This window comes from Bufo gargarizans, chromosome 1 (assembly GCF_014858855.1).
Source record: "Bufo gargarizans isolate SCDJY-AF-19 chromosome 1, ASM1485885v1, whole genome shotgun sequence".
NCBI classification, from domain to species: domain Eukaryota; kingdom Metazoa; phylum Chordata; class Amphibia; order Anura; family Bufonidae; genus Bufo; species Bufo gargarizans.
In genome coordinates this window covers 138,472,504-138,496,213 of record NC_058080.1, presented here as the reverse complement: position 1 = coordinate 138,496,213, position 23,710 = coordinate 138,472,504, and the positions used below count along the sequence as shown (strand labels likewise).

General features: G+C 45.7%; 1 protein-coding gene across 1 annotated transcript; it reads right to left on the bottom strand.

Moving 5' to 3' along the window:
* On the bottom strand, positions 1 to 23,710 carry SLC10A4 (solute carrier family 10 member 4). The gene is made up of 3 exons (XM_044293733.1): positions 23,205 to 23,710; positions 14,926 to 15,136; positions 1 to 660 (listed from the first exon to the last, which is right to left on the bottom strand). The coding sequence occupies exons 1-3, from the start codon at positions 23,702 to 23,704 to the stop codon at positions 142 to 144; spliced, it is 1,230 nt and encodes a 409-aa protein (XP_044149668.1). The 5' UTR covers positions 23,705 to 23,710; the 3' UTR covers positions 1 to 141.

Here is a 23,710-nt window from a genome sequence, read left to right as displayed (position 1 = left end):
ACAAAAAAATAACCCGGATAACCCCTTTAAAGGAATTTTACTGTAGATAAATGTAATTACGGTATATCCACCAATGAATGTCTTGGCAACTATGAACTTTGATGTAAACATGACTGCAGACATGTAAAATGTCAAGTAAGACTAGTGCAGTTGTGATGGAGGCTCCGTGACTGCATAATTTTGGTCTTGTGAGGTCACTGTCCCATAGGATATTTCATTAATCTCTTCTTCCTTTAGCTTTTTATATGAAATATCTGTGTCCTCATCTTCATCCATAGGTTCTGGCTTGTGGAGAACTTCCTTTCGGTACAGTTTATACACTAAGACATATATTCCTGCCTCAGCGGCCTGGAATAGTGCGTATAGCAGTGGAAACATGTACATGCTTCCGATGAGATGTGCCGGGAAGGCGAGCTTCAGAAGAGCAGTGCAAAGCTGAACGTTCTGACATCCTGTTTCCAGAGACACAGTTCTTCTGCAGTTGGGGGAAAGCTTGAATAATGTGGCCAGTCCATATCCCATTGAGTAGCCTATCATAGGCATGATCACTGCTACAATGTACACAGAGGGAGGGATGGTAGCCAGAAGCTCGGGTCCCAGCATTGCCCCAGTAAGGATAAATAGAAGGACCAAGGAGACCAGTAGAGACCAGAGGGACACCTACAGGAAGGAAAAGCATAAGTTGACAATGCTGTTCTACATTCTGAGAACAATTGTTAAGATATAGAAAGTGCTGGTATGGAGGAAATACTTCTTTTGCATAACCGCTATATAGCAAAACACATAGCAAATCAATTGTAAAATTACAATAAAGACAAAAGGGAACAGAAACCTCCAAATATCTTCATAGTCAATGTAAGAACCTCAATCACAACCTTTTCAGTGATAAGATTGTAATTATCAAAACACATTAGCTGGAAAACATTAGAAAAGTTAAGGGGATTGTACCATTATATGATGACCTGTTATGTTAATCACGTTTTTACATTAAACTTATTTTAACCCCTTCAGGACCAGGCCATTTTCTTTCGTTTTTTTTAATCCCAACCTTCCCAGAGCCATAATTTTTTTTTTTTTTTTTTTTTAGTCACAGCGAAGGGGCAGGGAAGGGGCCGTGGTTATCTTGACTTGAAGCAAGGAGGCCGCTGCGCTCTTGACCTCAAGCATGACTAAAGAAGCGCGCCGGCAGGGGATAAAAGAACGTTTTCTGAGCTTTAGCCGCATCGGCCTTCAGGAAGAAAATTATTGTCGGAAACACGCTGCTGGCTTCTGTCAGGTACTGCTGGCAGCTTGGGATGGTTTTTGGAGGTGACAAGTTCCCTTTAGATTCTCTGGGTCAGTATGATTACTATGATACCACATTTGTATAGTTTTTCTTCGCCATTTTTTTGTCACTTCACCTCCCCCCAATTTTTTTTTATAAAAAGTGATCAAAAAGACACATTCAAACTATGGTGGTCTTAAAGGGTTATTCCCATTTCAGACAATGTCTTATAGGTGCGGGTTCCACCTCTGGGGACCTGCACCTATGCTTATAATTGAGCCCGCAAAGTCCCGGTGGGCGCACCACTCTTGCGCAGTCATCCACCATTGATTCCTATGAGAGCGCCGAAAATAGCTGAGTGCTGGCAGCTTCATTGAAGTGAATGGAGCAGTGGCTGCTCTTGTGTGGTGCACCTCCCATTCAATGGGACTTACGAAAATAGCTGTGTGTGTGGCTCAGCTATTTTCAGCGCTCCCATAGGAATGATTGGGGGGGCGATGCATGGTGCACCCTCCGGGACTTTATAGGCTCCATTCTAAGCATAGATGCGGGTCCCCAGAGGTGGAACCCGCACCTATAAGACATTGTGGCATATCCTAGAGATAGGATGTCTGAGATGGGAATAACCCTTTAAGACCACCATAGTTTGAATGTGTCTTTTTGATCACCTTTTATAAAAAAAATTGGGGGGAGGTGAAGTGACAAAAAAAATGGCGAATCAGCTATTTTGATCTTTTGTATACCATTACACCATTCGCTGTATGGGCTAAATATTTTTATACAATTTTCATTTTTTTATATATGGTAATTTTCTCACACAGAGGTGCCTATGATGTTTATTTTTTTTAATTGTTTATGTATTTTTATTTTAAAAACTTTCTTTTTCTTTTTAACACTTTTTAATAGTTCCCCTAGTAAACTTGAACAAGCAATCATTAGATTGCTTTTCTCATAGACTCTAATGCATTAGCACTGGAGTTTATGATAATTACACTAAGTTCCTATGACGCCCTGCCACTGGCAGGGTCTTTCATAAGACCATAGCTGCGGCAGCCTCGGATCATTCATGAGGACCGAGTCTGCCGCACACACCATCCAGCTCCCCCGATTCTTGCTAGGGGGGATGCTGTTGCATGGTCAGGAGCACGCTCTCCTGGTTTTTGAGCTCCAAGGTGCCATGGTCACTTTTGACCATGCCATCTGAGGGGTTAAATGTGTTCTATCTACGTTATGGTCAGTAGCATAAATCAGCCCAGGGTGTCTGCTGTTTAAAACACCAGGCACCCAGCAGCTATGGCACTCACGAGCGGGCGCCATCTTTAAATATCCGACCCCCAAAGTATATATTTACCATGGTCAGTTGGGAGGGGGTTAAAGAAAGTTACTTAAAAGTTATAAAAAATAATCATACAATTTTGCAGTTTTGACCACGGCATCATAATAGGCCAACACGTCATGTTCTGGAGACTCAGCAGTCAATACAATGAAAGGTAACACCTATATATGGATAACACAAGATGCAACACTGACAATTTGTGATGGTCACAGATCACCTCCCTGCACAGTGTCTTCATGTCTTATAACTATGCATGCCTAGAATACTCCACCACAGAAATCAGATGTGTCTTATGTCCACGTGACTGCTATTAAGCATATCCCTGAGCTGCTTCGGCAATATGGCTCTCTTCATGTACAGAAAATACAATTAAAAATGCAACCAGAAAATGTAAATAGTTTATTAAAAAAAAGGATATGTTTCCGTATGTGATTTAAAATTAGTACAAAATTTGTGAAACATTCCTTTAGTGTCCATTTACATGTTTACAATTTTGCTTAACGGTTGCGGACCAATTCATTTCAATGGGGCTGCAAAAGATGTGGACAGCACACCATGTGCTGTCCGCATCCGCACTTCTGTGGCCCCGCAAAAAAGACAGAGCATGTCATATTCTTGTCCGCAGCCACGGACAAGAATAGGCATTTCTATCATAGTGCCGGCCATGTGCGGTTCCCAAATTGCGAAACACACATGGCCGGTGTCTGTGTTTTGCGGATCCACAATTTGCGGACCACAAAATATTTGCGGACGTGTGAATGGACCCTAACACTGAGTTTGAAAGAAAATAAAATGAGAATAAGTAAAGGAAAAAAAACAAAAACGGCTGAGGTAGATTGGAAGAATACAGGACGAGAGGAAACAGGGCATAAAGCAAAATGGAACCCCTAACCAAATGTTATATATCGGGTTGGAGAAGGTTCTTCTCCGGTCAGGCATCAAACCCAGGTCTTCCAGTCCTACTAGGTATTATGTATGTTCTGCTGATCAGTACATTCAGAGAAGTTGGTTTGATTTTGAATACACCAATTCTGCCTAGACATTCTTCATGTCAATCTAATTGTGAGAAGTTGGATGATCATATCGGGTGCTCTACACAGTAGTTAATTTGCAAAACATCCATCTTGCCATGTACCGAGGACTGTATACACAATGCATTTATTTATTTTAGTTTTTTACAGGAAAGCAAGGTAAAAGCTTTGGCGGTACTATGACTGATTACATGACTTGTGGGTTACAGGGAGAGTATTGATGCTCTTAGTAAATTGTCAAATGAGATGGTGGATATCTATCACACCATATGGAGCGCAAGGAGCACCATTACTCATTGACGTGCCTGTTTTATGTCCGGCATCTATAAATCAGGGAGTGCCTCTTACTGACAAGTGAGGGATATGGCTGTGCTGCACTACACAATAATACATTCTCCCCATCACATAAATGGAGATGAATGTAGTCTGTATACAATACGAGCCTAGACAATGCAACTATTAAAGCCCATCTTGGTTTGCTACACAATGTCTTCCCAAGTCTCTTAAAGGGGTTTTCCAACACTATCTTCTATATTTAAATACAGGTCTCTGAGCATAGTAAACCCTAAAACCAAGCTTGTTATTTTATGACATCGCCTAGGATCTCGATTAAACCATCAGGCAGATTTACATGCAGCGTTTCCCGTGCTTCTGTCCTACATCTCCTGCGCTGGCATCTCAGTCACTAGATCCACCAAGTACACCTCCTTAATACTTTTTCAAACCAGTCCAATCCACCTCCTGCCCCCACTGTTACTAGGCTGGAACCAGGGGTACACCACCAATGAGGCCAGGTGAATTGATTGCCTCAGGCAGCACCAGGAAGGGGCAAGAGGGGGGCAGCAGAAGGGCCATGGGCAATGAGCATTTTCATTGTGGCAAAGGGGTTAGGTTAATAAATTGGCATGGGGGGGGGGGGGGGGGGGTTGTTTCAGTTTTCGCATCAGGAAGCATAAAGGCTAGGTGCACCCCTGGCTGGAACATGCGTGGAAGATAGCATGTGAACAGCACTATCATTCAGAATCATTCAGAATTAGCAAATAACACATTTTTAAGAAGCACTGAGAGGTACTGATCTAAACAAAGCACTTCTGAGATATAACACTCACTATTAGCTGTTAAACCTGATGAATCATGTCTGTCTCTCTGTCTGATTATTTCTCTCTGCACTTTCTCTCTCCTCCTCTCATCTTCATAGACGTCTTTGGGATAATGTAAACTGATCCTTCAATATGTGAGCAAGCAACAATGTCCCCCAGATACAAAGTACATAATTTTAGAGCTCATCTCACTCTACTGCATCCACCTGGATTTTTTACAAGCAGAACTTCAAGCCTCAACAGTTTCCAGGCTGACCGCCTCTCAGCCAGCGCTAGCTCTGTCGAATGTACCACCATATCACAGTTGAAAAGCCCACTCTTCCACAGACACTGATGACAGATCCTACAGAAGCTGTTTCCGGCTGGGCCAGCCTCGCCGCTTGAGATGATGTCATTTGTGGCTTGCTGGTGAAAGCACTGGCTGTGAGCAGAAGTTCCAGAAATACAGATCAGTGGGTCAACTGAACAGAATTGTGATCAGGTAAATGGCACAAAAATGATTAGTATAATAAAATACAAAATATTTGTTGTGCATGGGTGGTTTGTGAGGGAGATTGAGCAGTGGTCCCAGAAAACTCCTTTAAAGCATCCCTCCAGTTCCAGAAAAAAACAAATTACATTATCTGGGGGACAAATAGAACACTTACCTAGTTAATGCTCTCCTTTTCATCTTTTTAGTTGCAGATCCATTAATTCTAGGGCCACACTGCTTCTCAGACTATCTGGTGCACACTGTGCATCTGTAGTCCAAACATCTTACTACTTGTCCAAAACGACTCTTGGATTGGCCAGCACTATTCACATGACCAGTGCTGGCCAATTCATGGGCAGCAGAAAGTGTCTTGGACCACCATGCATCAGGCAGTCTGAGAAGCAGTGCAACAAAAATTATTGAAGGGGCAATGTCTGTGTGGTACTAGTTTTCTTTCAGGTGCTATCTGTATGGCACTATTATTTCTGCAGTATAGTGTTTGGAAGCATTACGGAGCACAGACAGTGCAGTATTGGAGGCTGGCAGCAGGATGCCACTGTTGGGGAACCAGGATGGGGAGTTTTCTATTGAGAAGGTGGGTAGCTCTGCAGAGACATGTTTGAAATAAGTTGTCATGGCCAGCTGAGCCAGATGAGGAAATGGAATGCCTACTGGAGAAATCATGGTGAGACCTCAGCCGTGTACCGGGGTGGGCTCCCCAGGATAGTGAAGTCACGAACGAGGAAAGCAACCCCAACACCAGCTTCTGCCAAAACAGAATTTTACTTAAATGTGGCAATAAACACAACCACAAATTCTGAGAACATACAATAAATTCACATACACCCAGGCAGAAAGCTGAGACCCTTGTGCTGCACAGCACGGCACCCTCCAATGGATGAAGGAGGAAAGAGCAGTAATTTACCTACTGGCAGGCAAAACTAAAACTGCCACACCTTACCTGTTATTAAACTAAAAGAACAAGAATCACTGTATGGGTGTGTGGTATGGGCTAGCCTCCGGTGCAGCACAACAGCTTACAATCTTACACAGATCTACAGTATTCCCCCTCCCATAACTGGTCCTGTAGCACGTGCCTGAGTATTCCTTCTGAGCAAAACGCCAGCCTGGCTTGAGTTTGTGGGAATTTTATCAGCTCTCCAATCTGAAATGTCACTTTGAGTTATGGAGTCCTTGCAATGAACAGTAGTAACACTTATGGCCTGACACAGAGACCCTAACTAACTAACTACAGGCCTGGTCTCAGTCGCAAGGCGCCAACACTGTAATGATGTGCATGTACGATCTTACCAACCCGGGTCTGCTCTGCATCCGCTGGTGACTCTGAAGAGAACAAATGCCTCTCCAACAAGCATGCAGGTACCGCAGTGTATGTAGCTTTTCTCCTTAGCTCTCATCAGTGTTCCTGGAAGCAATCCTCATTCCTCCGGACAGGATCAGGGTCTTGAACATGATCTGCTTCACTTAGCTGCAGCTCTGGTCACTCTCACACCTGGATGCCATCGGATTCACTGCTCACACAGTTCCTCAGTGTCTCTCACAGCCTCACTCTAAAATGGCTGCTGCCTTCCTCTCCAGACTTGTAACTCCACCCCCTGAGAGTTCCCAACATCACATGAAATGCATTCTGTTGCTGTGCTTAGGAAACAGCGGCATCTTGTGGCCAAACAGCAGAATGTCAGTCCAGATCATCTAACTTCATTTAAATAAACACAATGTTCAGACAATGAGAGCTGTTTCGCCATCCCACATGCCACCCCACTAGAGGTTGCTGTGAAGGCCGGTGTCAGCACCCGGCATACCCGGGCAAGTGCTGGGGGCTGGGGCCCACAGCTCCTGCCGGGGCCCACAGCACAGCTGCCAGAGGCCAGAAGCAATGAGCACTTCCATCAATACAGATGGAAGCGCTCATTGCTGGAGCACAGGGAGCTGGGTCCTGTCACTCACCGCTCAGCTCCCCGCGCTTCTTCCCTTCTTCAGGCGAGCCGCTCTCTGAATGGTGAAGTAGGAAGACTTCTCCCCGCTCCACCATTAAGCATGCAGGCATGGATCACGCTGCCAGCCTGTGTGGGCGGAGCCTGCACCCCGGTTATCTGCATAAGCTCTGCCCACACAGGGCTGCAGAGCGATCTGTGCCTGCAGGGAAGAGAGGACTGTGAGCTTCAGGAATGGGACAAGGTGAGTAGTTACTGAATTTTGTTGTTTTTAATAATGAGGGGTCACGGAGGACTTTATTACTATGGAGGTGGCACAGAGGACTTTATTACTATGGAGGGGGCACAGAGGACCTTATTACTACGGAGGGGGCACAGAGGTCTTTATTACTATGGAGGGGGAACAGAGGGCATTTCTACTATGGAGGGGGAACAGAGGGAATTACTAATGTGAAGGGGGCACAATGGGCATTTCTACTATGTGGGGGGCACAGAGCCAGAGGGCATTACTATAATGAAGGGGCCACAAAGCCAGAGGGAATTGCTAAAATGAAGGGGGCACAGTGAGCATTATTACTGTGAAGGGGGCACAATGGAGATTTCTACTATGAAGGGGGCACAATGGGGATTCCTACTATGAAGGGGGCACAATGGGGATTACTACTAAGAAGGGGGCACAATATGGATTATTACTATGAAGGGGGCACAATGGGGATTATTACTGTGAAGGGGGCACAATGGGCATTTCTACTATGTGGGGGGCACAGAGCCAGAGGGCATTACTATAATGAAGGGGCCACAAAGCCAGAGGGAATTGCTAAAATGAAGGGGGCACAGTGAGCATTATTACTGTGAAGGGGGCACAATGGAGATTTCTACTATGAAGGGGGCACAATGGGGATTCCTACTATGAAGGGGGCACAATGGGGATTCCTACTATGAAGGGGGCACAATGGGGATTACTACTAAGAAGGGGGCACAATATGGATTATTACTATGAAGGGGGCACAATGGGGATTATTACTGTGAAGGGGGCACAATGGGGATTATCACTAAATTGGGGGCACAGATAGGGCATTACAACTGTGAAAGGGGCACAGAGAGGGCATAACTACTGTGAGAGGGCAAAATGTGGGCATAACTACTGTGAGGGGGCACACATCTGTACAAAACTACTGTGAAGGTTGTACAATGAGGGCAATACTACTGTGAGAGGGTGCCATTTTTTTTAAGTATTGGGAGCGGGGTGCCAGAGAAAGGACCTGCCCTGGGTGCCAAACACCATAGGCACGCCACTGAAGCAGGGAACTATTTGCTCCCCACTCCACCATTGAGCCGCCAGCACTCCACAGCAGCAGCAGGATGTGCTCACACATCGTTCTTCTAATCTGTATAGGAAGAGGAGTGGTGCAGGCTGGGAATCAGCCTCTGCTCCTCCTACACAGCAGTGCAATGTGTCACAGTATCCTGCTGCTGAGGGGAGTGCAGATCATGGGAGGAGCCAGGTGATTAAGGCGAGGAGTATTTATTGTTTGTTATTTTCACTTCCTGTGAAGGGGGCACATCTGGGCATAACCACTGTAAAGGGGGCACTGGGCACATATCTTGGCATATCCACTGTAAGAGGGCATATGTCTTGGCATATCTACTGTGAAGGGGGCATACTTCTTGGCATATCAACTGTGAGGGGGCACATATTTTGGGAATTGTACTGTGAAGGGGGCACATATCTTGGTATATGTACTGTGAGGGGGCACATATCGTGGCATATCTACTGTAAAGAGGCACATATTTTGGGATATCTACTGTGAAGGGGCACATATCTTGGCATATCTACTATGAAGGGGGCACACATCTTGGCATATTAACTGAGGGGGCACATATTTTGGGAAATCTACTGTGAAGGGGCACATATCTTGGCATATGTACTGTGAGGGGGCACACTGGCTAGTATATAAAAGTAGCCACATAAGGACTGATTCACATATATCTGCTCTGTAGCATGCTCTGTGTAAGGTATTTAATCTATAATACATGCAGTTTCATTGCTTCAAGGGTTGTGCAAAATGCCACAAGGGGGCCCACTGAGACTTTATCGCCCAAGAGCCCACATGAACCTGGAGCCGGCCCTGGTTGTAGTCCTCGGCAACCCCCCCTGTACAAACTCATCCTAGGCATAACGCTGTGGGGGCACGCCAGCATTGGGCCTCGTTGAATGTCGTAGAGTGATAGGCTCAGAAGCACTGGGGACGTCAGGCACATTTAATGGGAGAGGAGCTGCTGACCGGTCAACACTTTTCTTGGGTGGCAAACGTACCATGGCTGGAGCCTCTGTGGGTACCGGGGCAGGGGCAACCCACCATTCCTCCTCATCCTCCTTCTCCTCTAAGGGGATTTCCTCTGTACTCTGAGCGGGAGAAGGCATCTCCTCCCCGCGCTCTCAGCCGGCGTCAGTTCTCTTGCACCCATGCGGTGGTATTTCTCGGTGATGGCTCCATTGGATAGGGCATGTGGAGATCTTTAATTTCCCGTCTGGCTCTCCCAAACATGAGCATATGTGGGGAGTATCCGGTGGTACTGTGTACCCTGTTGTTATAGGCCCACATCAGTTTAGCTAGGTACTTGAGCCACCGAGCCTTTTGGTGATCTTCCAGAGTATGCAGCATCTGGAGCAAGGTGCAGTTGAACCGCTCACGTGCCCCGTTTCCCTGGGCGTGATACGTGGTGGTGCGGGAACGTTCGATCCCATACAGTTGGTACAAATCATTCATTAAAGTACCCTGAAAACATACCCCCTGGTCCGAATGTATCCTCTGTGGACACCCGAACACCTGTATAAAGTGTTTGCAGACCGCTTCAGCGGCTGACTCTGCCATCTGGTCTCTGGTGGGTATAGCCACCACATACTTTGTCAAATGATCTGTCATGACTAGACAGTACGAGTGTCCCAAGGTAGAGTACCCAATCTGTACATAAGCGATCATTAGAAGCTCTAGGAGCGCTGAGGTCCAGATGGCCTGGACAGGAGCCCGCTGTTCAGTACTCTTGCTCAGCCCGCAGGGTCGACACTTAAGACATGCCTCGGCCACCATGTTTGCCAGATCTGGACAGTATACCAGCCGTTGGAGCCACTTGAACGTTTTGTCGCTCCCAAAATGGGCGCCCCTCTCATGGGCTTCGAGGGCGGCCTCCGGTCCCAATGACATGGGGATGACAATCTGTTGCCGGTACTGCAGCTCTGACTGTAAATATATGGTCCGACACAGAAGGCCCTGGGAAACAGTCAGCTTATCCCACTACCTCAACAACTTTTGGCCCTCTGGAGTCAGACAGGCCCGCTCTTCTGGCTGAGGCCAGATCTTGGTCCAGACCCATTCTTTCACTTTCCACAGGTCCGGGCAACCATTCTGGACTCTTTCCCAATCAGCCAATGTCTTTTCCAGCACCATGGACATCCTGGACGCCACCCCACTTGAATGTGCCACGTCCTGGAACATGGGTAATCGACCAAGGTGAGGAGTTTCAGTTTCCTCTAGCTCCTCATCGGCACCCTGAATCGACAACCCTACAGGGATTAGGGAGAGTGCATCGGCGTTGCCGTTCTCCATACCTGCCGGAACTTGAGGCGGTATTGGTACTTAGAAAGGCGAGCCAACCACCTCTGCTCAAGCGCAACGAGCCTGGCATTCTCCAGATGTGCTAATGGGTTGTTGTCCATCATCACGGTCACCTCTGCACCTGTCAGGTACTCCCCGAACCTTTTGGTCATGACCCACACCAGTGCCAGTAGTTCCAATTTGAAGGAGCTATAGTTGTCAGGATTGCGCTCAGACTCCCTCAGAGACCAGCTGCCATAGGCAATGACTCTCTCACGTCCATCCTGGACTTGGGATAACACGGCCCTCAGACCATGTAGACTTCCGTCAGTGTACAGCAGGAATGGGGTGTCAAACCGCTCATAAGTCAGAATGGGGGCACTGGTCAGCGCCTCCTTCACTGCGTCAAAGGCCTCTTGTTGCCAGGGTCCCCACTCAATGAGACGATTCTTCTGGCTCCCCGCAGTGCCCCTTAATAACTTGTTTAACGGGCCCACCAAATGAGCAAATTTGAGTATAAACCTCCTGTAGTAGCCGGCCAGTCCCGTGAATGCCCGCACCTCTCATAGTGTACTTGGCTGGACCCACTTTTGGACAGCCTCCACCTTGCTTGGGGCCAGCTTTACCCCCTCCTGGTTGACAAAATGTCCTAAATACTCTATCTGTTGTCGAAGAAACAGTTGGCACTTCTTGGGCTTGATCTTGAGCCCATGGTCTCGCAGCAGTCTTAGGACCTGTCATAGCTTCTGGAGGTGATCCGCAAAGGAGGCCCCAAACACTACTATGTCATCCAGGTATATCAATACCGACTCAAACTTGATCTATGTCAGACAGTGCTCCATCAACCGCTGGAATGTTCCCGGGGCATTGAAAAGGCTGAATGGCATCCGGTTGCACTCGTAGAGTCCCATAGGTAGGATGAAGACAGTCTTCGCTTTGTCCTTCTTGGCCACCGGTACCTACAAATACCCACTAACCAGGTCAAGAGTCGATAAAGAATTTCACATGATTCAGGGCGGACGACTCCTCAATCCGCGAAAGGGGGTAGGTATCCCGGACGGTCTGGGCATTCAGCTTTCTTCCGCACCAAGACTACTGGAGCAGCCCAAGGACTTTGACTCTCCTGGATCACCCGGTTTTCCAACATGCTGGCCACCATGTCCTTCACCTCCTGGTACATTTTAGGCGGGATTTGCCGGTAACCTGATCGGTGCTGCATTGCTGGTGAGGATTTCGTGCTCGATGGCAGAAGCACACCCAAAGTCCTCATTATGTCTCGAGAATGCCTCCTGAAATTCCCAAAGGGTGTCTTCCAGCAACTTCTGTTGTCCTGGAGTCAAGGTCTTGCAGTCCACCCCCATCCGGGTCATGATCACTCGACCGTTCCACTCCGCTGTTGGGGTCTCCCTTTGATGGACCTCTACAGCATAGGTCCAGGCTGATCTCCTATCTGGCTGTAGCGTGAAGCCCCTTCGTCGAGGGATGTCCCCTTTGGACATATACACTTTGGCCAGCAAGGTATTCCCAGGAACGGTTAACTCGCAGTCTTCAACGCTGAGGCAGCGTAAAGGCACACATCCATCCTTTACAATAGTGAGGGCCCGGGCTACCAGTGAGCGAGTCTGCATTTCCTCTTGGTAAGCAGGCTTGATCAGGACTTCCAGTCTATTCAGCTGTTGCCCAGCCCCCACCGGCAGCATCAATATTTGTTCTTGTCGGGGTGGGATCTTCACCGGGGTCCTCCACTGCACCTTTACGTGTCCAATGGGCAGACCGGACATGTTTCCTTTTCGTAGACTACAGCTCCTCACCATCTGCTGTAGAACCTTCTGGGTTGGCCGGTGTGTGGTGGCCCGTTGCCAATACTTTGGCACTTCTTTGGCATAGAGTTGATGGTCTAGGTCTCTCAGCACATTCAGACCTAATGTCACATTCATTCCTTTAATGTCCATTAATGTCACATGCCATGTCGGCAATCGTCCGTGTCATCTCTTGCAATTTGTCCTGTAAGAACCTCTTGGAGAGCCGCACTATGAACTGGTCTCGTAGTAGCCGGTCCACCTCCCGGAAGGCTCCCATGGCCTCTGGATCTCGCCGCTGTATTTCATTTAGCATCTCCTGTAGGGCATTGCAGTACTGCATCAGGGTCTCGCCCTTTTGCTGTGGTCGGTTGAAGAAGTGGCCCCGCAACTGCACTACTTTAGCACGCCCCCCTGGGCTCTCTCCAGCAGGTAGAATATTTTCTCTAGGGTGTCTCTCTCGTATTCGGGCCTTACCATCACTGTCCGTTTGACGTCACCCTCTAGAACCCCCAATGCAACCTCTGCCCGCAGCTCGGGGGTCAGGTTACACATTCTAACCGCACTTTGCACCCTTTCAGTCCAGTCCTGCAACATCATGTTTTTACTGTCAAATTTTAGCAGATGACACACAGGGATATACACTGATGGTGCGCGGGCATGGCGAGGGCAAGCTGTATCAGCAGTGTTGGGCAAGTTGGCCTGCACTGGCTTTGGCTTTGCACTAGTGCACCCTGAGCTCGATCCTGGACCGGTGCCCGGGGGAAGGTCTCCCGCCGCATTCCTATCCATACGCCAAGATGTAAGACGTGTACCGGGGTGGGCTCCTCGGGATACAGTAAAGTCACGAACGACAAAAGCAACCCCAACACCAGCTTTTGCCAAAACAGAATTTTACTTAAATGTGGCAATAAACACAACCACAAATGCTGAGAACATACAATAAATTTACATACACCCAGGCTGAAGGCTGAGACCTTTGTGCTGCACAGAACGGTGCCCTCCGATGGATGAAGCACGTGCCTTAATGTTCCTTCTGAGCAAAACGCCAGCCTGGCTTGAGTTTGTGGGAATTTTATCAGCTCTCCAATGTGAAATGTCACTTTAAGTTATGAAGTCCTTGCAATGAACAGTAACACTTGTGGCCTGACACAGAGACCCTAACTAACTAACTACAGGCCTGGTCTCAGTCCCTAGGCGCCAACACTGTAATGGGGTGCATGCACGACCCGGGTCTGCTCTGCATCCACTGGTGACTCTGAACAACAAGCATGCAGTACCGCGGTGTATGTAGCTTTGCTCCTTAGCTCTCATCAGCGTTCCTGGAAGCAATCCACGTTCCTACGGACAGGATCAGGGTCTTGAACACGATCTGCTTCACTTAGCTGCAGCTCTGGTCACTCTCACACCTGGATGCGGTCGGAATAACTGCTCACACAGTTCCTCAGTCTCTCTTACAGCCTCACTCTAAGATGGCTGCTGCCTTCCTCTCCAGACTTGTAACTCCACCCTCTGAGAGTTCCCAACATCACATGAAATGCAGTCTGTTGCTGTGCTTAGGAAACAGCGGCATCTTGTGGCCAAACAGCAGAATGTCAGTCCAGATCATTTAACTTCATATTAACAAACACAATGTTCAGACAATGAGAGCTGTTTCGCCATCTCACAGCTTCCCCATGGATTAGCTAGTTGAGGGCTCAGTAGAAACATTTTCAGAGGCCCTGTATTACAGCATTATGTTACTACGGTACTACTACTGTAATAGACATTGAAATCTGCAGCATGTCAATTTGTAATGCAGATTTCACCATTTGCGATGCATATGGTGAAATCGGCAGCATGTGGCCCACTTCTGAAAAGGCTTCCCTAAAAATGCATGTTTGCATTGGCCAAACTTACCAACAATGTGACCATGGCTAATGTTTTGCTGACACTGTCTTCTGCCAGTTTGGACTCACCTACAACATTGGGCCATTTTTAGTATTTTTTTTCCAGGGCCACTTTATGTTCCGATTCCGCTATTGCAGCTTGTCAGTAAGTAACTGAGAAGGCTAACATTTTCTGGGCTGAAATAATTCAGCTATGGGGGTTTTATAATAATTCAGTAAATCCCTTGTGAAATTACCCCTATCAGCTCTGAGAGGGACAAAACTAGACATCCTTTTAAAGAGACAATGAGATACAGTAACTTATGCTTAAAGTCCAAATGCAAGGAATTTCTATTATACCCTCTAATGAAAACTGGCACTGCTGAAAAGATCCCTCCCTGGTCAGGTAATACGTCTGTCTGAGAAGCTCTCCGCAAATATTTTATACTTTCATATGATCAGCATAACTAGTGAAGGTTAAAACCCATTATCTATGAAACTTACCTTAAGTAGAATGTCAGCGATCCTGCTGTATCGGTAACGTACAAATACCCCCAAGCCAATAGGCAGGAGAGTACTACAGAGGGTCAGGGTCACAGCCCCGAGTGGTAGAAATTGCACAAGTGGAGTGTTAATCCATGGACGACTGTAAATCCACAGGCAGAGCGGCATCAAGAGCAGCGCCAGGAGTGTAGAAGATGTGGTCATAATGATACTGGGAGGGCAAAAAAAACAGAATGTCATTATTAGTCTTACAGATACAAACATTTTAGAGATAGGTTAAAGGGCTTGTCTAGGATTTTGACATTGATGGCCTGTCCTCAGGACTATACGGCACCATCTACTGTGTAGTGGACAGAGCTGGTAACTGCAGTTCTGCTCCCACTGAAAAGATCTCGTAGATTGTAAGCTCTCACGGGCAGTGCCCTCTCTCCTTCTGTACCAGTTTGTAACTTTTCTTGTTCATGCTTAGGCCTCATGCACACGGCCGTGTATTACCGTGTATCATACGAGTGTATTACTGTAGTGCAGCGGCGGCATGAAGCGCACGGAATAATAGCAACCAATGACGCCGTACGCTCCTGCTGTCAGCAGGAATCCCGGCCGGGATACCACGGACCGCTCTCGGCCGTGGAACACGGCCGTGTGCATGAGGCCTTAGTGTGATTATCTGTATTATGTATGTGCACCCCTTATCATATGTACGGCGCCATGGAATGAATGGATAATGGGAGCAGCAATGCAGTTACCAGCATCATCCAATACACAATAGATGGAGGTGTGTAGTACCAGTGCAGACTTTTGGCACCAGAGTTACAATTAAACAGCTGACTGGCGAGGGTGCCAGCTATTGGATTTCTTATTCAACTGATATTGATGACCGATCCTAAGGACAGGTCGTCAATATCAAAATCCTGGACAATCCCTTTAAGGGCTCTTTCACACCTGCGTTCTTTTCTTCCGGCATAAAGTTCCGTCGTCGGGGCTCTATGCCTGAAGAATCCTGATCAGTTTTATCCTAATGCATTCTGAATGGAGAGAAATCCGTTCAGGATGCATCAGGATGTCTTCAGTTCAGGACCGGAACGTTTTTTGGCCGGAGAAAATACCGCAGCATGCTGCGCTTTTTGCTCCGGCCAAAAATCCTGAACACTTGCCGCAAGGCCGGATCCGGAATTAATGCCCATTGAAAGGCACGGAGCACGGACTGTAAGTATACTGCTCCCGCGCTCCCCACTACTACTATGGCAACCAGGACGTTAATAGCGTCCTGGCTGCCATAGTAACACTGAACGCATTTTTAAGACGGATCCGTCTTCAAATGCTTTCAGTTCACTTGTGTTTTTCCGGATCCGGCGTGTAATTCTGGCAAGTGGAGTACACGCCGGATCCGGACAACGCAAGTGTGAAAGAAGCCTTAGGCTGCTTAGAAGGAAATAAAGTGACCAAAAATAAATAAATAAAGTGACCAAAAATAAATATAAAATCTATCTTTCATCTAAAAACAAGACTTCAGACCTGAACTAGTCTCTAAAAATTGGGTTTTGGAAAATTTCTGAAAAATTTCAAGATTTGCTTCTAAACTTCTAAGCCTTGTAACATCCCCAAAAAAATAAAAAATCATTTTAAAAATGATCCAAACATGAAGTAGACATATGGGGAATGTAAAGTAATAACTATTTTTGGAGGTATTACTATGTATTATAGAAGTAGAGAAATTAAAACTTGGAAAATTGAAATTTTTTACAAATTTGTGGTAAATTTGGTATTTTTTTATAAATAAAAAATAATTTTTCTGACTTCATTTTACCAGTGTCATGAAGTACAATATGTGACGAAAAAACTATCTCAGAATGGCCTGCATAAGTAAAAGCGTTTTAAAGTTATCACCACTTAGGGTCCATTCACACGTCCGTTTTTTCTTTCCTGATCTGTTCGGTTTTTTGCGGAACAGATCTGGACCAGATCTGGACCCATTAATTTTCAATGGGTCCTGAAAAAAATCGGACAGCACAATGTGTGCTGTCCGTTTCCGTTGCTCCGTTCCGCATGTCCGAAAAAATATAAAACATGTCCTATTCTTTTCCGCAAAAATCGGATCCTGGTACAATACAAAGTCAATGGATCCGCAAAAAACGGAAGACATTCGTATGTCATTACGTATGTCATCCGTTTTATGCGGATTCCGTTCCTGGAAATTTAATCCTGCAAACAGAAACTTTTTTTTTTTTTTTCAAAGAAATCCAAACAACTTTATTTGCTTATTGAAATTTATACATGTTTCCGTTTTTTTGCGGATCCGCAAAAAAAACGGATGACATATGGATGACATACGGAAACATTTTCAGGAACAACGGATCCGCAAAAAACGGACCGAAATTCGGGATATAGAAAAATACTGACGTGTGACTGTAGCCTTAAAGTGACACTGGTCAGATTTTCAAAAAATGGCCGGGTCTTTAAGGTGAAATAGGAGTAAGGGGTTAAGGGGTTAAAGGACTGTCTACACCTTTGGGGCTTATTTTTTCTACATTTGACTCAATTTGAGCTAAAATCATATTTTCAAAAGGTCTTCGTTAAAAATGTTGAGCCCCTTTCTCTGCACAGCCTTTAGATTCTCTAGTAGGAGGCTTTGTGTTTTTATTCCATCAGGCAGCTCAACGGACTGCTTCTATCTCTGCTCTCTAAGCACTCATTATAGCTCAATACTTATCTTACTGATAAGATTGTGTCTTAAATAAGTGTTTAGATCTATTAATAATTAAGAGATAAGGGTTATTAGATGACCTGCATAAAGGAAGGTAAATCGTACAATTAACAAAGCTGAACATACAGTTACCCTATGTGACACAACGGCCAAATATTTTTAATAATGATCAATTGAAAAAAAGATTTTTAGCCCAAAATGAGTAAAATGCAATCATAAAAATTGTCCTGAAGGTGTACATAGCCTTTAAGATGGTCCCGTTATCATGTGTCATAGTCAGTCCTGCTGTACACTTATGGGGCAGACGGATGAGAGATCTCTTCAACCTTAAGTTCCTCGGTGCTACTGTGACGTCTGCCTCCTGTGGCTGCTTCACAGCCAGGGGTGCACCGCTAATGAAGCCAAGTGAGGCGACTGGCAGCACCAGGTAGCAACAAGTGGGGGGTAGCGGAGAGGCCTTAGGCAATGAGTGCTTTCATTGTGGAAGCGTTGCTCTCTGCATATTCAACTGTATCACTATATTAACCAGTTTTGTAGCACTATATTGAATTTTTTCAAGTATGCCTTTAACTGTAAGGCTGGAGGGAAGGAGTTAGGTTGAGAATTTGGCATGGGAGTTGTCATTTCAGTTTTCGCCACAGGCAGCAGAAAGGCTAGATGCACCCCTATTCACAGCCATCATTAATTTAATTTCCCCCATTTTATATCCAAAATACATCTTGTCTCATCATCGGCCGTGTCTCTTAAAATACTTAAAGGGGTTGTCTCATCATGGACAATGGGGGCATACCTGCACCTATATCGAGAACGGAGCCCCACAAGTGAAGGAGGGCGCACTGCGCATGCGCAGCCGCGCTCCATTCATTTTCTATGGGGCAGGCGAAATCAGCCGAGCCCTGGCTTGTCTATTTCCGTCGGCCCCATAGAAATGAATCGGAGCGGGGGCCGCACATGCGCAGTACGCTCCTATTCACTTCTATGGGGAGTCGGCATAGTGGTGGCCGGACCGTAGCCCTCCAGCCACCACCTTGCAGGGCTCTGTTCTCTATATAGGTGCAGGTCCCGCACCTATAAGACATTGGGGGCATATCCTAGCGATATGCCCCTATTGTCTATGATGAGACAACCCCTTTAAGGGGCATCTCAGATGTTTACACTTACAAATACTTTTTTTACGTTATCAGATTGAAAAATCTATTTTAAAGTATGTGAGATAAACGATTTCATATAACTTGAGAAGAAAAGACTGATTGGATCTGAGTATTGGGAACGTACATCGGCTGAGTTTTCCCTTCGGCTAACCATACTGATTGACAAGGATTGACCGCATGTAGAGTTCATTTCTCATCTGGGTGATGGCATCAAACTAAGTCTGGAGAGGCGGAAGAACTATCCAGTGTGAAACATATCAGATCTGTCCACTGACAGCATATAACGCATATACATTATGCACAGCAATGATCAGGCATGCTGCAGGCAACAAGGAGAGCTGGAATATGTCAGAATGAAAACTGTAGCTTCAATGAACCCGGAGACAAATGATGCTGCTCGCTGGCAGACATTCGCACTATAGGGGAAGGGCTGGAGACCTGACGTAACTTTGGAGCATGGAGTTTGCATATTCTCTCCACATTTGTGTGGGCTTCCAGGTTCACCAGCTTCCTGTCACACACACACACAAAAAACATACTTAAAAACTATGTACACCTTCGTTGGCAAATTTTTTTATGATTGCATTTTACACATTTTGGGCTAAAAATTATTTCATCAATAAGTCTATATAAAAGATATTCAGCTGTTCTGTCATAAATGGTTAAAGGGGTTGTCTGGGTTCAGAGCAGAACTCGGACATACCCAAGTTTCCAGCCCCACTAAAATGAGCATCGGAGTATTTCATGCTCCGATGCTCTCCCTCGCCCTGCCCTGGATTGCGCAGGGCATGGCCTTGTTTGTTTACCTAGGCATACTGCTAGACGGAGACTTCCACCCAGTCATGTGTTCGGTGACGTCACCGGCTCTGATGGGCCGGCTTTAGCACTGCCTTAGCCTTTTTACACTGCTGCGCGGATACCTCCGCCTGTCAGCCCTAAGGAGAGCCCGGTATGTCACCGGATCTCTTGAAAATGCCTTTGCCCTGTGCGATTCAGCACAGGGCAAAGGAGCGCATCGGAGCATGAAATGCTCTGATGCTCATCTTAGGGGGGCTGCCTGGGTGAAAATATGGGTATGTCTAGGGTCAGCTCTGAACCCGGACAACCCCTTTAACTGTTTGCCTAGCTGTGAAAATCCTGGTGCTGGTCATCTAATAAACCTTATCTCTAAATTACAAAAAGGTCATAAACACTTATTTAAACCACATTGTTATCAGTAAGATAAGAATTGAGCTCAGACATAGGGGGCCATCAGCTGAGCTGACTGATGGAACATAGTAAAAATACAGAGCCTGGTACTAGAGAATCTGGAAAAAATGATTTTTAGGTCAAAATGAGTACAATGTAATAATTAAAGACATTGCCTCCAAAGGGTCTGTAGCTTTTAACTTGATTGCTATATATAAAAAAAAATAGGCCCTAGTATGTGTCTGAATTAGGAAATTAGGTTATTGGGGACAGACACTGAAATCAATGGCAACAATCTCTGCTTTGCCCCGTGGAATATGTGCAAAGCTTACATGAAGTCCACCCATTTTTGGTCCGGGACAACCCAAATTTGTCAAGACTGTCTCTGGAAACTGCAGACAGTCTCTGGACATTCAGGGCCAGAGACAACTATCAGAATTAATGATCCTAACATTAACTCTGGCATTTGTATACATTTCTAGTTAGAGCGTGTTGATTCATGGAGTATCGTTTTCCAGTAGAGGACACTCTCGGTCTCTATTCTCTAGGTCTCTGCTTCAGTAGTGTTCCAGAGGATGTTTTCAAGGTCAATATAGTTGCTCATTACAAAATTATAGAAACATCTACCACAAAGATACTATTCTCATTAGCCATAAGCGTATATGCATAAAGACCCTACTATAGGAGCTGTGTATGGGGAAAGTGTGGTTCATGCTACAGAGGAGGGCTTAGAAAGCTGATGTGCTGGAACAGTGTGTCAGCCTCTTCAAATCTGCCTCTCCTACAGTTCCATTACTGGTCAGCCAAATTCTCTGGTATATTGCAAGCCATCAGTAAATGCAAGCAATGAAGATGATTTGGTCAGTAACAATCACATAATCTAGCAGAGAGAAGAAAGCTCTGTTATTTTCCTTTTGAAGGAGTTCTCCCACCTGGGCAGTGTTCATGTCTCCTCTAGCTGGGGGGACACTACTAGGGACTGTGGGTGCACTACTGGGGACATTAGTGGGGCATTGGGGGACACTACTGGGGGCAGTGGGGGACACTACTGGGGGCAGTGGGGGGACACTACTGGGGGCAGTGGGGAACCCTACTGGGGGCAGTGGGAGACATTACAGGGGGCAGTGGGGGACACTACTGGAGGCAGTGGGGGACACTACTGGGGGCAGTGGGGGACACTACTGGGGGCAGTGGGGGACACTACTGGGGGCAGTGGGAGACATTACAGGGGGCAGTGGGGGACACTACTGGAGGCAGAAGGGGACATTACTAGGGAAGTGAGATAAATTACCGGGAGCATTACTGGGGGATCAGGGACCAGGGGTGTAACAATCGCTGTCACAGAGGGTGCGACCGGGAGCAGTGTGGGGGGAGGGGCCTGATACAAAGTTTGCCCTGGGGCCCATAGCACTCTAGTTATGCCACTGGTGTTTGTCCATATTGCCTCCTTTGCTGGCTTGATTTATTTTTCCATGAAATTATACAGTGCTTGTTTCCATTGTTTACGACCACCCTGCAATCCAGCAGTGGTGGTCGTGCTTGCACTCAATGTGAAAAGGCTCTGGCCTATGCGCACTACCACAGTCCCAGCCACCAGAGAGGCCGGCACTTTTTCATATAGGGTGCAAGCACAACCACCACTGCTGGATTGCAGGCTGGTCGTAAACAATGGAAAGAAGCACTGTATAATTTGATGGAAAAATGAATCAAGTCAGCAAAGGAGGCAATATGGACAATACATTAGTAAGAGCCTTGTATTAACTTTCTTTACATGATAAATGCCATTTGCCAAAGTGAGACAGCCTTTTTAAGGGTACCTTGCCTGAGGTCTGGTCTGAGGGCTGTATTAAGGGTTGATTCTGGGTCTGTATTAAGGGGGTTCCAGATGGGACCTGTGTTAAAGGGAACCTGTCACCACGAAAATGCAATGTAAACTACCGGCACCATTTCATAGAGCAGGAGGAACTGAGCTGATTGAAATACAGAGATAGCTGTCAATCACTGCACACAGAAGCTGTCTATCTTTTGGGGAACCGATTTTGTGGACCAAAATCCAAAGACGACCGTGTGCATTAGGCCTTAGAGCATTTCTAAGGTGTACAAATGTTTCATTCATTCAGGCACATATGAAGCTACTGACTGCCTCACTGCCTTCAATTATCATTATTCTGATACTGTATATTCCTGTGGTCACTATCCTATGTGCACATATTCCTTACATATTTATCATGTATATGGTATGTATGAAGAATATACCTTCTGTCTCTCAAATGACAAACCTATGAGAAAGTGTATCTTTATAATAAAATATCTCTGACATTATAAATAACATTTGAACCTATGAAATTAGTAACACGGACAAAAAATCTAGAAACCACAATAAATATACTTAGTAAGTGTTTTAAATCAGGAATATATAAACGTAAATGTGGTAAAGTACAGTACAAGGGCAACACTACATATATTGATATATGGCATCTCTATCTATCTATAATATATATATATATATATATATATATATATATATATATACTCCATTATTGGGTATAGCCGGTTTTTATTTAGCTATTGTGAGAATATTTTAAAAACCTGCGCCCCTTCCAAGAAAACAGCCCTGTGTGTAAAATATAATGTGATCATCCCAATAATGAATGACCAGAATTTGATGTGTGTGTGTTTGGATAATTGGCAGTAATTGACGGAAGGCAATGGAGCACATTTATCAATACTGTAACAAGAACAGGACACTAGAAATTATGGCAATTTAAATTTGCCGCATTAAAAATGGCTCCAACATTATCAGATTAGTGCACACCATATAAAACTCACTACGCATAATTATATCTCAAGGCTGTCGTAAATTTTTACTAATAATTAGCACTTTTAGAAAACTGTAATTGCACATTGCGTAGCCATGCCTCTTGGAGGTAGCTTTTTTTTTTTTGTTTGTACATTTCACAAAACAAGATGGCTGGAGTCTTTTATGAATATGGTGCATGTCACTTACCTAATAAAAATCCCTTTTCTGGAGCAAATCATATTGTTCTCTAAGGTGACCTGGTACTTTATTTCTTTTTATATTGGGTAACTATATTTCACCCCCCTCTGACTTCAACAACCTGTGGATCCCTTCTCTTTCAAACTATTTGATGTGTAGTTCCATAATGTGTTGAGAGCCAAAGATTGGGCTACACCACCCCCAACCCCACTTATCCCCCAGACCCGAGGACATTTACCTGAGATTCATGTCTCCATTCACAAGAAGTGACATGATGTTGGAGAGGTTTCCTCCAGGGCAGCAGCCACACAGTAGAACAGCAACAGCTGCTACTTCATTGAGCTTGAAGATCAAAGCCAGGAGGAAAGCCATCAATGGCATAAGGACAAACTGACTGATGAGGGCCAGGAGGACCCCAATGGGTCTTCTCAGATGTTCTCCTATCTGACTTACTTCCACAGTGCAGCCCAAGCCTAGCATTGTCACACACAGAGCCACTCCAACAAACACACTGAGCCCATAGTTCAGTGGGCTATCCCAGAAAGGTGTAGAGGTGGCTAGTGTCTCTGGCAGAACCCCCTGAAGCATTGCAATCATGCTACTTGAATCTGTCCTGTCATCTCCAATGATGGTATATGTGTCATTAGGATTCAGGGGTGACCCTTCTGTGAAGTTTTCTCTGTAGTTCCATAGTGTAGAGTTAGACACATCCAGAGGACTGGCACTTGAGTTTTCCATCTTGTA